We start from the raw sequence: 15161 nt of genomic DNA on the forward strand, positions 1-15161 counted from the left end.
GACAATTGTTACAGTGGAACATGAAAATATTGTACAAACTACAGGCTACTGACTTGAGGTCTTTTTCTACTGTATGTCAACATCAATTTAACTTGAATGTCTTGAGGATGTTTATATTGTGCTATAGCTTTAAAATAGGATGAAGGTATGTGTATTAAACATTAAAAGAAGCAGTCTTTGGGTAAACAGTGATTTGCGATAATTGCCATTTTTCCGGTGGCATCAGTTGAGGAAATATTTCCTTTTAATTGGGTATTGCGTTCTAACACTGACTGTACATCTGGCCTCTCTACTCCTCATGGCTTATAAGTCCTAGGAGGATCATATATGTTGATTCGTAAAAAAGAAAATGAATTGAACTGCCGATTTCCACATGAAGCTGAACTGGACTGGTCAAGTTTAAACAATATAAAAATATGCTCATTCTTTAATAGATTAGTTCTGTTAACATTAACAAAACCCTAAACAGATTGAAATAAATGCATTTTAGGGAAAGAGGGGAAAGACTAATAAATTCAAATGCCTCGTAGATAGATACCAGCTAAATGCGGTCAAGCAGAGCATGACAATTCAATTGCCAACCTCGACATAACTCGTGGGTAAGGATACAACTTAAGTTTGTTGTTGTATAATCAACACTTGGAAGTCATGGGCTAAACACTAAGTGCTTAAAAGTAGTCAGTGACCAGTCTGGTAATTTTCAAATAAATATTTGAGGGCGTTTCACTTTTTTTTTTAAACCTCAGGAATGATTTTAAAGTATACTCTAGCTTTTGTGACAGTTAAGCGGCTCTGATATTGTCCTAATGGCTTTAATATCTTTTTCTGTTACTTTATCTTTTGTAAACATTTTAAGAAAATGAGAACATAAAGAATCAGAGTCGATGTTAAAATGACCCAATAAGTATTTTGAAGTGAAATACCCTTTTTACCAAATCTTGTTAAAATTAAATAAAGTTTAAAATATATTGTAATGAATTATCCAAACAGGATTTTGCATACAATTCACTTATGCAATGTTCTGACCTTTTGTTTTGGGAGTTTTGTCCATTTATTAATGACATCATAATTCCATACCAATATTAGCATGGCAAAGCACGACAATCATAGTTGGCCCCTTAAATGTAAACGCAAGCATTTATTTTTTCCTCCTTTAATTCTTAATGTTAGGACAAATATTTCGACAAAATAGCATCACTGATCATGATACATAATGATCACTGTAGAAATTAGACTTAACCAAAAATCAAAAACTGATTTTCAAACAATAACTCAATAATAACTGTGATTGAGTGTGAAGATACAGGAGAGGCAGTGCAGGGCTGCTCATTTGAAATCACGGCGGGACCACGTCCTGTGGTCTGACGTTTGGACTGATTGGTTGAGTGTATCCACTTACTCCCATTCCTTTAGCTAGCGCATTCGCATATGCAGACTGTGCTTGGGTCCGTCCACACGCTCCAGCTTCTCAAAGTGTTTCCTAGCATTGCGAATATTGATGAGCGTCGCTGCAGATGCTATAAAATAAAAAGACATGCATTATGCCGATATCGCTGTTTCACTGTACAAGCCTTAAGACATGCATGGCTTAATCTTTGAGACAAGAATATGCTACTGGCAGGATCAACCAGGTGATTTTTGTAAAAGTCCTAAGAATTACAATTGTAATAATATCATTTCAATGCATGGTTCTATGAACTGAATATTCAAACTTACGTATGGAGGGGTCTGACATGATCACCATGACGTATGTGTTGGATGTAAAGACATCGATGAAGGCTGCAAAGTTGGAGTTCCTCACCTCCATGCTTTGGAAGGAGGCTGCAAGTTTACTGAAATAAATAAAGTCTAAAATCAGAATCACCGAGTTACACGTATCAAGCAGTCTTGGAGGCAAATGGTCTTTTCCTACCCGAGGGGGGCGTTGTGTGCTTACCTACAACTGAGCTTGAACTGTTTAATTATGTTGCTGATCTTCTCAAACCGGTGGGCATCACGTTGTTCTTTGCACTGATAGTGGGAGATCACCTACAACATAATGTGTAACGATATTAGGTTTAAGTTGACTATTAATTGTCTAAAGTAATTGCGATTCATTGTGTTTTTGGCATTGGAACATACGATTAGAATTTTAATTTCAGTTTGGTTTTTAGGCTTCATACTCACAAATTGCACAGGGCACATATGACAAATAGCTTAAATATATAAAGAAATTACATTAAATCATACTTAAAAATTGAAAAATAAATAAATAGAGGAAATAGCTGATCTACAAGCATGACATGTTGCTGCTATTTACACAATTCTGGGAAAATGTGTGAACATGTATGACATTTTTTCAACATGGCAATGATTATGAAAAATAATTGTGATTATCTCACATAATTGCGCTGATTCAATAATTGTGACAGGCAATACAATACTAAATAACACGGCAATCACAGGAGAAATACATTTTTAAATACGAGCATAAATTACATCCCAACTCAAGCAGCCTGCTTTCTCTTACCAGAAATGTGGCTCTCTCAAACAGAAGAACTTCGTCTGCTTCTATGATTTGTGCAAAGTTTCGGAGGTTTGTCTCCAACTGCTGTACGTTTGGGATCAGCTGATATACAATACTGGACCATGCCTAAGAACATGGAGAGACAGTGGTTTGTTAAGAGATTGCCAGTACTAGCACACAGTTCAACACGTGGTGAAATAAGATTCTCAACCTTGTACAGCGTTTCATCCCAAATTGACGTCCTGAAGCATGTGCACGCCAGTGGTCTGGACAGTCTCCTCAAGTCTTCTTCGCGCTCCTTGAAGATCTAGAACGTCAGTCACATGGATTGAGAGTGTTACTTTAAAAAGGAGTTCAAACCACTTTCACTTTCCAATAGAATGGCACATTATCAACAGTGAACATTAACACCACCACCACATTATAGTATTCACTGCTACACTATAGCATTTAAAAAAGTGGAAAAGATGAAAGGTGAAAGATGGATAGAAAGATATTCCTTCACTACAGTTAATCATTTCTACAAGCTGAACACACTGTCGATATGGTGTGATAAGTTGTTGACACTAACAGACTATAGCATAGTGAGCAGGGTAGGGCCTAGACCTGGTCCAGTGCTTATAGCGAGTCTCTCACTAACGCCCTGACGGGAATGCCTCTGCGCACACGGGTAAAAAGTCTGCTGCTGTGTGAGGGGCTAGGTAGGGCCCTTTAGTTGCATGCCAATACTGATGACATCCAGTCACATGACGTATAACTATCATATTTAACTTAAGTTGTATGAAATACTTGCCATTAATATAGTGGTTGCGACTGTATTAATTGATTGTCCCGTGGGGGGAGTTCTGCTCTGGTTTTGGTGAAATATCAAGTAGTTCCGGTCATTTTGTGGGGGGCACTGGGGGCCACGAAGTAAAGGTAAATGAATCCAACGAATCCAATTCAAAACAATTGTTGACCTATTTCTAAAATATTATTTTGTTATTTCTTTACCCCTCTATCACACAGAACTATGCTTTTTGTGTCCATATCACTACGCCCAAACAATAGTTCCATGTGATGGAGGGGTCAAAGTTGAACGAAAGTCGAGCTAATATTGTAGAAATGGGTCAACAATACAAATTACGTTCGTTTTGTGGATTAATTTACTTTTACTGCGTGGCCCCCAGTGCCCCCCACAAAATGACCGGAACTACTTGATATTTCACCAAAACCAGAGGAGAACTCCCACCACGGGACTCGGGCAATCAATTAATACAGTTGCAACCACTATATTAATGGCAAGTATTTCATACAATGCAAGTTAAAACAATCTGAACTATCCCTTTAAAGCAGAACAGAATTTGCACAGAAGAGCAGTAATATCAGCCGGATTTGGCAAGTCATTGTGTGTGCGTGTGTGTGTGTGTGTGTGTGTGTGTGTGTGTGTGGGGGGGTGTACTGTTGATTTCCAAACCACATCTGTCTTACCAAATCTCTTTGGTCTTCCTGCACCAGATCCATTTTGTGCACAAGGCAGAACACTTTTGCATCAGGGGAGTTTTGCAGGATGGCTTCCAGGCAAGACTGGTAGTAATGCATGTCTTTCTCCAGCTCACGGCTTTCGACATCGAATACATAGATCAGCACCTCCACGTTCCTGAAAATGTTGTCCCTCTGGCTTGTGAAATAGTTCTCCATGAAGTTGTCCTGCCTGATGTGAGAGAGAGAGAGAGAGAGAGAGAGAGAGAGAGAGCAGAAAAACCAGTCAGATCATTAGCTCTGACTTCTTTGTAGCTGGTCAGAAGACTAATAAATAATAATAAATAAGATTTACCCGCCACAATCCCAGAGGTTCAGAACCAGATTGCCAAGAAACCGCACATGGGAGTGTTCCACGTCAACTACATTTTGAAGGAGAGATCATTTGTATATTAAAAACATGTAATTATTGATTATTACAAAATAAACGCTCATGAGTTGACATGATTCCATTCTACGTACTTGTGGCTCCAAGGCGCCGTGTGTCTCGGGCGATGTAGTTGGCAAATATGATTGACCTCATGCTGGTCTTCCCAGACCCACTCTTCCCCATCAACAGCACCTGAACACAGCGCACGACAAGGTCGTTATCACTCAATTCACCTGGCCCCAGAATTTACTGTAATATGAGACTTTGATTGATTGAAGTATGTATTAACAGATTGGAGAATTACAGTACATTTCAAGCGCAACTCAATACAAAACTGTGGAGGACACCATAAAGCATTACACTTGATTACAATAGGGTCCACCATGTTCAATTCATCATAACATTTAGAGACGTACAAATATACACTTCTATATAGCCAAAAACACTAACAGGAAATCAACAGTGGTTAATGACAGAGACTCACCTTCTTTTTCATAGCCGTGCTTGACATTCCCTTTATTGAACAAGCAGAGTATTACTTTGAAATGGTCTTCTTGCTTCCGTTTCCCCCCCAGGTGTGGCCTCCCACTTCTTCAGTTACTCGCGCGGCTGTGGACAGCTGCAGGCTGGTCAAAATGAGAACATTTTCACATATAGGTGTTAAGGAGAGCATATATAGTTCATCTTAGTGTTCTCTTAAATTAACTCACAAACGGGACCATAATCATTGTTGGGGGAGACGGCCGTAAACTGAGCCATGTTTGCGTAACTTTGAGTTTATAAAACAAAAACACATTACGTCAATCACATTTTTTTTTGTTCATGCAATAAAGCTATGCTAAAGCGCTAGCTAGCATATATCAACCAAACCGAATAAAGTGTTGAGACAGCTTAGCAAAGCTATGTTAAATTCAAGCTAGCCATGTTCCAATGGTTTGCCTGGCATGGAAGACGGGTTAGCAATTTCGTATAGACCGTTTTGTTGGTCTTAAAATAATCTTTATACATTACTTGGTCACTGGTCTTTCTTCTTGATCACAAGCTGGCAGTGAAGTACAGATCAGCTGCTTCCTGTTTACGCTGATTGACTACCCAGTCCCAAGACTCCCAACTGATGGCCACCAGGTGGAGCCCGAGACGTCAGCTGGAGCTGGGTTCTGTCTGTGTGCTCCAGTTAGAGCAGTGGTTCCCAAACCTTTTCAAATGACACTCATTTAAAATGATATGCCAAGGTCCCCCACAAGAGAAGAGTTTTTACAGCTCTAGCAGTGATGTTCATGTTCATTTCAAGGGCCCCCGGTTTGACCTGAATTAGTCTATGGCATTTAATTTAATTAATAGAGTGAACAAATGGAACCGTTCTGTGAGTTACAAACCCATAAGGGTCCATTTGGTTCCTAAGTATCATTTACTTGGGGACCCCCTGGAACTCCCTCAAGGACCCCTGGGGGTCCCCGGAAATCTTAAGGTATATTAACACAATACGAGTCATGTCATTATTTTAGTGGTTGTGTTCTAAGCTGAGTCCGTAGCCTAAAATTTAGACTCTCGTAGATGTATTTATCGATTCTGACATTGTTGAAAATGTCAGAATCGATAAATACATCTTCTACGAGTCTACATTTTAGGCTAAATCGGACAGGCAGTGGTGAAAGCTCCAAAAATACCAAATACACAAAGACATAACATAGACTTATGTTGACCGCAAATCTTTAATTAGTTTAGCTTTCTTTATTATGAGAAGCTTAGGCTTAACATTACACCCCAATTAGAAGCTATCGTCTCAATATCGGCTTACTATTGCTTTACTCTGCCCAGTCAATATTTAGTAGAATTCTAGTAGACCTGACTCATCCAGGGTAGAGCAAGATGGCATACAAGTATCCAGTGACATTAGACTAAATGATTTCTATTACATTTATTGAAAAACCAAGGGCAAAAAAGGTTATAAAATCTGCTTATGTCATTTCCAAGCTACATCCCATTTCCCAAAAGAATAAACATAATTGTCATACAAAGACAAAGACAAGTTTTCTACAAATCCACAAAAAAGCACAATACACAACACCGGAAGTCAATTCACCTCCAGAATGTTTTATAATAGGAGAAACAAAACCATATTACATATATATTTCTTTGTTTAACCACAAATTACACACTTATGCCCAAGAAATATATGAAATAAAATTCCAATTTACACACTTCTGAAACATACATTTTCAGAATATGCATATCTTTTATACACACTCTTTTCAGTTTTTGGCATGCACCCACAAGTATGCATGGTGAGGTACCGGAAACAAATAAGGCCCATAGACTAAAATATTATACAGTAGAACCCGAAGAGAGAAGTATGTGATGGAAAGGCAAAATTAAGACATTATTAATGTCATTTTAAAGTAATGGAGCAGTTTTGAGTTTCAGATAGTACACAGTTGACCTGAAGCTCTCAGTTATGTCCCCCATCGACTGAAGTCTTTCTTCTTACATTTGGTCTCGGAGTTTGGCAAGCCTTTGAGACAATTCATCCTTGAAAACAAAGGAACAACATTTGTCATAGATAGACAAAGGCAATAGAATACATGGTGGATGTGTGTGTGTGTGTGTGTGTGTGTGTGTGTGTGTGTGTGTGTGTGTGGGGGGTCTATTTAGGTTAGGACAAGTGTATGTGTGCGTGAGTGCAACATGTATGTACTTAAAGATGGAGTGCCGTGATTTTTGTACTTTTTCTATTTTGCATGTGTCTATGGAGTTAACATTACTCTAATAGACCCCCAGGTGTGGTTCACGGCACTCCATCTTTAAGTTGTAATATGTAAATACTATATATATATATATGTGAGTAATAAAGATATATAATATTAATCATATTCAGATATTCGGTATTAGGTCGTTTCCTATATTCGGTATTCAATTTCGGCCAAGAATTTCCCTTTCGGTGCATCCCTAATGTATTGTTTAGAGTTAAGAGTAGTGTCACGTAATCAGTCAACTATTCCACAATCTATGAATGCTATATACGAACTACACATTTCCGTTCACAAAAATATTTTATTTCCATTTCTGCTAAGCAGCAAATGTATGCTTAGATGATTTGGATTTATATATTAGGTCAAATTTGCGCAAGTGTAAAGATGAAACGGAATCAGGGAGTAGGCGTCACATCCGTTGCTCATGATCAGAGCTTCTGTGCTCCAGACTGTATGACAGACATGCCCATCCCCTTACATGCATTTGAAAAAGTATTTTTCAAGACAGTTTGGCCACACAAAACTAGGGTTAGCCATGACTGATTTATTTTTGGTGTCACGCATTGCAAATATCGTGACAAGCTCACAACGCGTTGCATGTTGTGAGCTTGTATATGTGCTACTTTTCATAAAATGAAAGTGTCATGAAATAATGATTTACTACAAATTACAAAATACAAAAACCCAAATTAACTACATAGTAATACAAGTACAAATAATACAAACACACGTGTGTGTGTGTGTGTGTGTGTGTGTGTGTGTGTGTGTGTGTGTGTGTACCTGTTCTGCCGAAGCAACACTGGCGCCGACGACGGATCCTGTCTGTCCCTGGGGTAGCTCCATGTTCAGATCCAACCTAAAAGATGCAATTTCAACATATTATATTACACCAAAATATTTTACATAGAGAAAAATAAAAAAATACCAACAAAATGTGCAGTATATTTCTTACCCTGCTTCATCGGCCAGTTCATGCATCAGTGACTCCACTTGGTTCTGAAACATAAATATATTTGGGCAAATGAAATGAGTTTTTCAATATCATAATTACAGCTCAAACTGGTGAAGATAATGGGGAAAGCAGAGCATGTGTACCTGTGGTGTTGTAAGTGTTGTCGTGCTGCTCATGGTGTCTTCCATTTGGGCTGTCTGAACATCCAGAGTTTCAAACTGATGTTCAAATTTGTCCATGAGAGCTGAAATCTGAGAAAATAACACTATCAAACATTTATTTATTTATTCTTGCAGTAAGTGCCAGTAACAGGCAGACTTTCTTTTTTTAACCCATTTTGACCTGAGATCAGATTCTAAAAATGTCTTCTACATCCTGAGTTTTCAAAAAAATATTTTTCAAAAATAGCAGATCTACAAGCTCATAGCGCGCCACCGAATGGCACGCTATGAGCTTGTAGATCTGCTGTTTTTCAATAGCTAAAGCATAACATAATGCTAACACCAAAAGGGGTTACCGCCGAACAGAAATCATTGAGCATATTTTTGTAACAAACATATTCATCTACAGTATGAATTCACAAAACGTAACCTGATAAATATCTGCATGAGTCATCCGTAACTCTGCGCACAAAGTCTGCGTGTTTGGGAGGGGTGTGGCACCGGCTTCCCTGTTCCGCCAACCTGACCCGCCATCGGCTTTGCAAAGTGGCCGAGCTTTGCGGCACGTTTGCGCCGCTTCACCAATATAAGTGACGGCGTATGAGAAAATGTGAGACAAGCCTGAGACCCCAACATGTCAGGAATGGGGAGTACTGCACACAATTCAGCTGCGTGGTGCCCTAGCTAGCAGTCCAATATTAATAATACTACCGGTATATCAGATTATCAGCTTTACGGGAAACTATTTATTCTCGCTTTTCATATTTTGTCTCTTTTACGAGCACACGCATTACCTTTTCTAGATTCATACTCTTCAGTGTCGAATCCATGCCTTTCACCACTCCAGCCATAGATTTTGTGACCTGTGGAATAATACAGCATTATCCGAATATAAATGAAACGTGTTGCTGACATACAGTAGTAGCACTGTGTAGATCAACAACAACAGAAACTTAGCAAACTGCATTTCTGAATTTATGATTATGTAGATTATGTATATATGGATGAATGTAATGTCCAGGTAGGTTATTCAGAATAACCATACCTTGTTCATCGTGACTGCCGTTTGGACCCTCGCTGCGACTGCATCGATTCGAGCACTCATTCGCAGGAAGTTGACCGACTGATTCTTCTGTCTAATAGCATTTTCTGCGTGGATCCTGGCCACTTCCATGTTTCCTTTCTGGATCGCCTGATATGAGGACACACAACCCATCAGCCGGCAAGTAGAGATATGTCAGTGCCGCCACGTTGACTGCTTAATCATCGTCAGTACTTACTTTCTTGATTTTAGCCTTCTCTATCTTTTCCTCTTTGTCACATTTTTTCGAATTGCGTAGAAGTTCTTTGGCAGCAAACTTTAGGTTGAAGAGTTGTTCTGTGACGGGAGGTTAAAGACTAACAGCGCTCGATGACATACAAGTAAGTAATACAAGTAAATGTTGACACTTTATAAATGAGAAGTACTTTATCTAATTTGTCTAGTGTGACAATCCATAACTCAATCTGGCTTGCTAAAGGGGCCGACTGTTGTACCAGATGTACCTGCCTCTTAAACTAGTCCCCCCCCCCCTTTCTTGGTGGCCTGATGCCACACATACAGTAGTTGCTCACTAAAATCACCCGATGAAGTATTTTGGTGACCAGTTTTATACAGGGCTGCCAACAGTCCTGGGTCCCGCAGGAGTCTCCTGCATTTCGACCACATATCTCCTGTTGGACCCCTGCATTTTCATTTCTACTGGATTCTATTTGGTATCAAAGTCCCCAAATACACCAGAACACATGAAATTCAGTCAGAAAATCTATTTCTGTAGGCCTACGCTTTGCGTTTTAATGGCTGAAACTGTTTTTTTTAAGATGTTTTATTAGTAGAAATTCAATCACATTTGTTTTCCATTTTCTCCCTTTCCCCACCCCTCCCCCCACAGTTATCGTTGTAATAATTTCATTTTTCCAATGCTAGTAAAGCTCGCCTGATGAAAGTATCAAACTCTTAAAATTCACCAGAACACAGGAAATTACATCTGCTCTGTTAAGAAATACTGCCACTGTTATTTGCCCCCTAGCTCTAAGGTATTAGAGCTATGGACCAGAGCTAGCACGGCATTAGAGCTATGTATGGACCAGAGCTATTTGCCCCCCTAATATCCTGGATTCTCACTGTCCAGTCCAATGTTATTTGGCAGCCCTGGCTTTAAGCTTTATATGTACTGCACTCCAATCAGTCACATAATATGCCTATTATATGTCTATAACACTCGGTCCTGAATAGTTTTTCATGTACAAACACGTCGTGAATGATTCACTGCTTCGACAGAACAACCACAGCATGTAGTTTTTAGTACTTCGTTACAGAACGACCAAAAATACTTCATAATGAGTAGTATGAAGTAAAAACCAAAGCTTGCTGTTAGGTTGTTTACTTTATAGTGACTACTTAAGTACGTTACCATTTTGAGTCATATCTTTCTCGCGAAGTTTTCAAAAGGATACTCTCCATGTTCGACATGTTGAGCTAGCGTGAGACGTCACAATCCCCAAACGAAGCGGATCAAATCCTTACGGGAAGCCGTCGAGGCGTGTATATATTAGTAAATAAAGTAAAACACAATAAAGTTGTTATTTTTGCGAGCAATTTTTTCCTTCGCCTCCTTCCTTTTCCTACTTCCTGGTAAACTACCAAAATATGAACGACGTCATCGTCACGTGCTCAGTTACGTCACAAAAGAAGTGAATTCCCCTCTCGATGAAAAGCTTAGACTGAGTATTATATAATAGTATTATAGTTCCATGTTGACTTTGTTAATTATGTCTTATGAAAATAAATAAAGAATTGATATGCAAGATCAATACTTTTTTATTGATTGATTGGTTGATTGATTGAGTGATTTATTGATTGATTGATTGATTGATTGATTGATTGATTGATTGATTGATTGGTCGGTCGGTTGATTGATTGATTGATTGATTGATTGATTGATTGATTGATTTCACACTATGCAGAAAATGTACAGGTCAATAGAAAAATTGCTACTCGCGGATAGAACAATAAAAAGCACTAAGAAGACTTGTTTAGGCCTACATAAGGGTCCTCCACATTCAATTGATCAGAACATTTAATGACCTACAAATATACACTTCTATGGAGAAAAAAAAGGAAATCATCATTATATGCAGTTAAAAAAGGTAAAGAAAATAAATTGGTATTAAAGGGAGGACTTTTTTGCAGAGACCAAATTGTATTGTTTCGTATGGTAGGCCAGCAGGGGGAGTGACTCACTCTCTGTCTGATGATGATGATATTTCACCCTTCTGCGCGCTGCAGTCTGCTCGAGGTGACAACATGCAAGAAGTAGCATTTACAGTGAAAGTTCAGCTTAAAACAGAAAAAGAAAAAAAGGAAAAGACTGGTCTATACTGCGCGGTAGCCTATTCATTGGGCAGTTTGGCTCTTTCAGACTTTTGTTGGTGTGATGACAAGTCAGTGCAGTGCACTGCTCGTCGTCAAGTTCGTGACGCCAGATTGCCATGGAAACACCGGTACCCCGCTGAGAGAAAAGACCAAAGAGATTCATAAGCTGCACAACTTAAACATTGCATTGGACAGTCTGTCTGTCATCAACACCTCTGCGCTTCCTCAGTGTCTAACGCTGTTGGAGATTTAAACCGGCCGTTACTTTGGATCTTGTTTTGTTTTGATCGCTGCAGAACAATTAAGTAGCCTAGAGAGGATACTTTAATTCAGTTGTGTATGTTTTAATCACACAAGAATACTGCAGGTGAGTTCTGAGTCGAATATATATTCGATATATATCATATATATTAGCCAATTCAAAACGAAGTCTAAAATTGTAAACCATTATGTGGCTGCCCTGCCTGCATCTATGCTTGAAAACGTGCAGGAAATTATAATTTTATTATTATAAAATATTATCATTATTATATATATATACTTTTTTTATTATACCAATATTAGATAATAGAATAGCCTATCAGTTGATTCATATCCATGGCAACTTAGATGGACTTGACTTCAGCATAAACATCAGTAAGTTATAGTCATTGACTACTTGATGTGTGCGAAAATGCCAATCAATATTGCATGTCAGTGACGTCACTACTAAAAACCAAACCCTGTCTGTCATATGTTTTCAACAAGGTTTGGCAGGCCATTCATGGTCGCATTATAACCTAAACATTAAATACAATTTGACCTCTAAACACAAGCAATTATGTCATGCACAAAGTGAAATAAATACAGTATATTGCTCTTGTAAAAGAAACCACTTGGCAGCCACAATGCAGGGGTCCTGCTATAGTGCTACAAGACTGGGGGTTGCTATTGTCCTTGCACACCTCAGTTTTGTCTTATTATTTCAGACCAGAGAACGTGCAAAAAGTTATTTATAAAATAAAGGAAAGTGGGCATAAATACACTGACATTGGCAAGTGCAACTTCTAAACTAATTTAGCAAAATACGATAAGATAGGTTGGCAGATGCTTAGCTTTATAAAGGTCCTATATAATTCCTTGGTTGTGCAGTCTTTGGTTGTGTCCTTAAAACCACTCACTAGCCCCCTTATGGCACATATTTACAAAATCACATCTCATTGTAAAAAAAAAAGAACAAGTTCTGGATAGCTTGGCTATCGCCTGCACATAAGTCAGCCAGTACAAAAGTAGGCTATCTTTTTTATTGTGGGGAAAAAAATCACTTACATAGTCGACCAGATTTGTTTTATTTTGCTTAAATGAAGTGCTATACTGAAAGAGATCTTTACTCAAAACTTTTAAATTGTAATATATAATTCCTGCAAGCTCTGCCAGCAGCGATGTCGGCTCCAGAAAATTGTGACTGGGGGTGCTATTGGGGGGGCTGGCTATTTAGAGGGGGCTAATGAATCTTGGTTTACATAGAAGTTACAGTCAAGCCCACCACACACCGTCTGCGACCGTGTGCGGCGCCGTGCGTTGCTGCGCGGCGCCGCGCGGCGCCGCCTGGAAAATAGAACTGTGTTCTATCGGCGCGCCGGGCGGCGCGGCGCGGCGCGCGGGGGACGCAGCCGGTGTGTGTCCATGCTGTTCCAGGATATACAGGCTTACCGTTTGTTCTACTGTGTGCATGAATGAAAAAATAAAGAAAACTTGAGAGTTCCCTCTTAATACAAAACAAAACATCTGTAATGATGGTAACTGCTTCTTTATTACATTAAATAGACACAACACAAGTTAGAGTAAACTAGCACCCTAAAGAAATCTACCTGATTTGTAAACAATACTCACAACTTTAGAAACATGCTGTTCTTTACAGGAGGAGTGTGTATTCGCTTTTAGATTGGAACATCATCACGGTAAATAATGAAATCACTGATAAAGTGTGCAGAATTATTAAATTACATGATTAATGCATCATATATAAACTGTGCAGTTTGGATTGCAGTACCCCTTCTAACTTCTTGCTTTAACTCAATACAATATCAATTAATTGGTTTGGCCATTTTACCTTTACTTAAATCTTTGTGTTCACTATTAATATGCCATAATGTGATCTAAAAGTCCTTCTTTTTTTTTTTTTACAGATTAAGATAATGGCGCTTCAGATGGATAAAAGGTTCCACAAATTGACCCTAGAACAAGTCCAGGCTCTGGATAAAGTTCTGACTGAGGTCATTCCCATTCACGGGAGAGGGAACTTTCCCACATTGGAGGTGAGAGCAAAAGATATCATTCGTGTAGTGAAGGATCGCCTGGCTGAAAGAGACATCCGGGTCAAAGACATCCGCCTCAATGGCTCGACTGCCAGCCACGTGATGGTGAGAGACAACGGCATGGGCTACAGAGACCTTGACATCGTTTTCCGAGTGGAGCTGCCTCGACAAGAGAACTTCCAGGTCATTAAAGAGGTGGTGCTGGAGAGCCTCAGAGACTTTCTCCCGTGTGGCGTGAACAGGCGCAAGATTACTTGCCTCACCATGAAGGAGGCCTATGTGCAAAAGATGGTCATGGTTTTCAATGAGCATGACAGATGGGGCCTTATTTCTTTGTCCAACAACAGGACTAGACCTGTGGGGCTTAGGTTTGTAAGCTCCCTGCGAAGGCAGTTTGAGTTCAGTGTGGACTCCTTCCAGATAATACTCAACCGTATGCTAGAGTCCTACTGGGAGACTGAAAAGAAACAAGGTGAGAAGTTTAAGGGATTACAATTGCATGGTGTGAAGTTGTCAAATGTCGGACCGGAGGGGAGAGAAACAGAATCACGGAAATCTTACAATCTAAGAGAGGACAAAGAAAAACACTCAACGATGGCAGGCAGCAGTGAAAGTCCTTGCCAGGATGAAGATGCCATTAGGCCTGAGGAAGACTTTCTGCATCCAGTAGTTGAGTGTGTAAAGGAAAAGCAAGACCCAGAAGTGAAACAAAGTGAGAGCACTGGACTTGATTTAACATCTCTGGAGGGTGAAGAGGATGCAGAAGACATAGACATTCCCTCTGGGGACAACATGGCGTTTAAACTGCATGGAAGCAATAAGGAGGCAAGACAATTTAACAGAAGAGACTACGTGTCAACCTCATCCCCTAAACCTTTATTTGACGATGCAGAACCATCTGTGACAAATGTGTGCATGACTCTGCAGAAGAAGGAAGCTCTACCAGAGTCTAAAGCTTCCAAACCACTTTCCTTGTTACATACAAAAATGTCGATAGAAGAAATAATCCAACGTCAAGAAACACCTCAGTTCAAAGTAGACTCGCTAATCCATGTGAGTGACAATGCACCACTAGTTCTACAAGACTCCCATTTTAAATTCTCACTTCCTCCTCCAGCTAAGAAAACCTGCAACACATCCCAGGACATTGTACCAGATTATTGCCCGTCCCCTCAATTACAAAGAAAAG

The 15161-nt window shown here is 39.4% G+C and overlaps 2 protein-coding genes across 2 annotated transcripts; both read right to left on the reverse strand.

The window, feature by feature from the left end:
* Window positions 1-1137: 1137 nt before the first annotated feature.
* rraga (Ras-related GTP binding A) lies at window positions 1138-5501 on the reverse strand. Its single transcript, XM_080779724.1, has 10 exons — window positions 5409-5501; window positions 4882-5023; window positions 4490-4589; window positions 4323-4389; window positions 3977-4199; window positions 2718-2813; window positions 2510-2632; window positions 1937-2028; window positions 1717-1832; window positions 1138-1517 (listed from the first exon to the last, which is right to left on the reverse strand). Exons 2-10 carry the CDS (start codon window positions 4906-4908, stop codon window positions 1414-1416), a joined length of 948 nt encoding a protein of 315 aa, XP_080635850.1. The 5' UTR covers window positions 4909-5023; window positions 5409-5501; the 3' UTR covers window positions 1138-1413.
* A 589-nt stretch (window positions 5502-6090) lies between these two features.
* On the reverse strand, window positions 6091-10946 carry LOC308326727 (charged multivesicular body protein 1B1). The gene is made up of 8 exons (XM_080779725.1): window positions 10757-10946; window positions 9541-9638; window positions 9306-9452; window positions 9055-9123; window positions 8243-8350; window positions 8100-8143; window positions 7928-8003; window positions 6091-6926 (listed from the first exon to the last, which is right to left on the reverse strand). Exons 1-8 carry the CDS (start codon window positions 10770-10772, stop codon window positions 6882-6884), a joined length of 603 nt encoding a protein of 200 aa, XP_080635851.1. The 5' UTR covers window positions 10773-10946; the 3' UTR covers window positions 6091-6881.
* Window positions 10947-15161: the final 4215 nt, after the last annotated feature.

The sequence above is a fragment of the Protomyctophum bolini genome (assembly GCF_963924005.1).
Source record: "Protomyctophum bolini genome assembly, chromosome: 13".
NCBI classification, from domain to species: Eukaryota; Metazoa; Chordata; class Actinopteri; order Myctophiformes; family Myctophidae; genus Protomyctophum; species Protomyctophum bolini.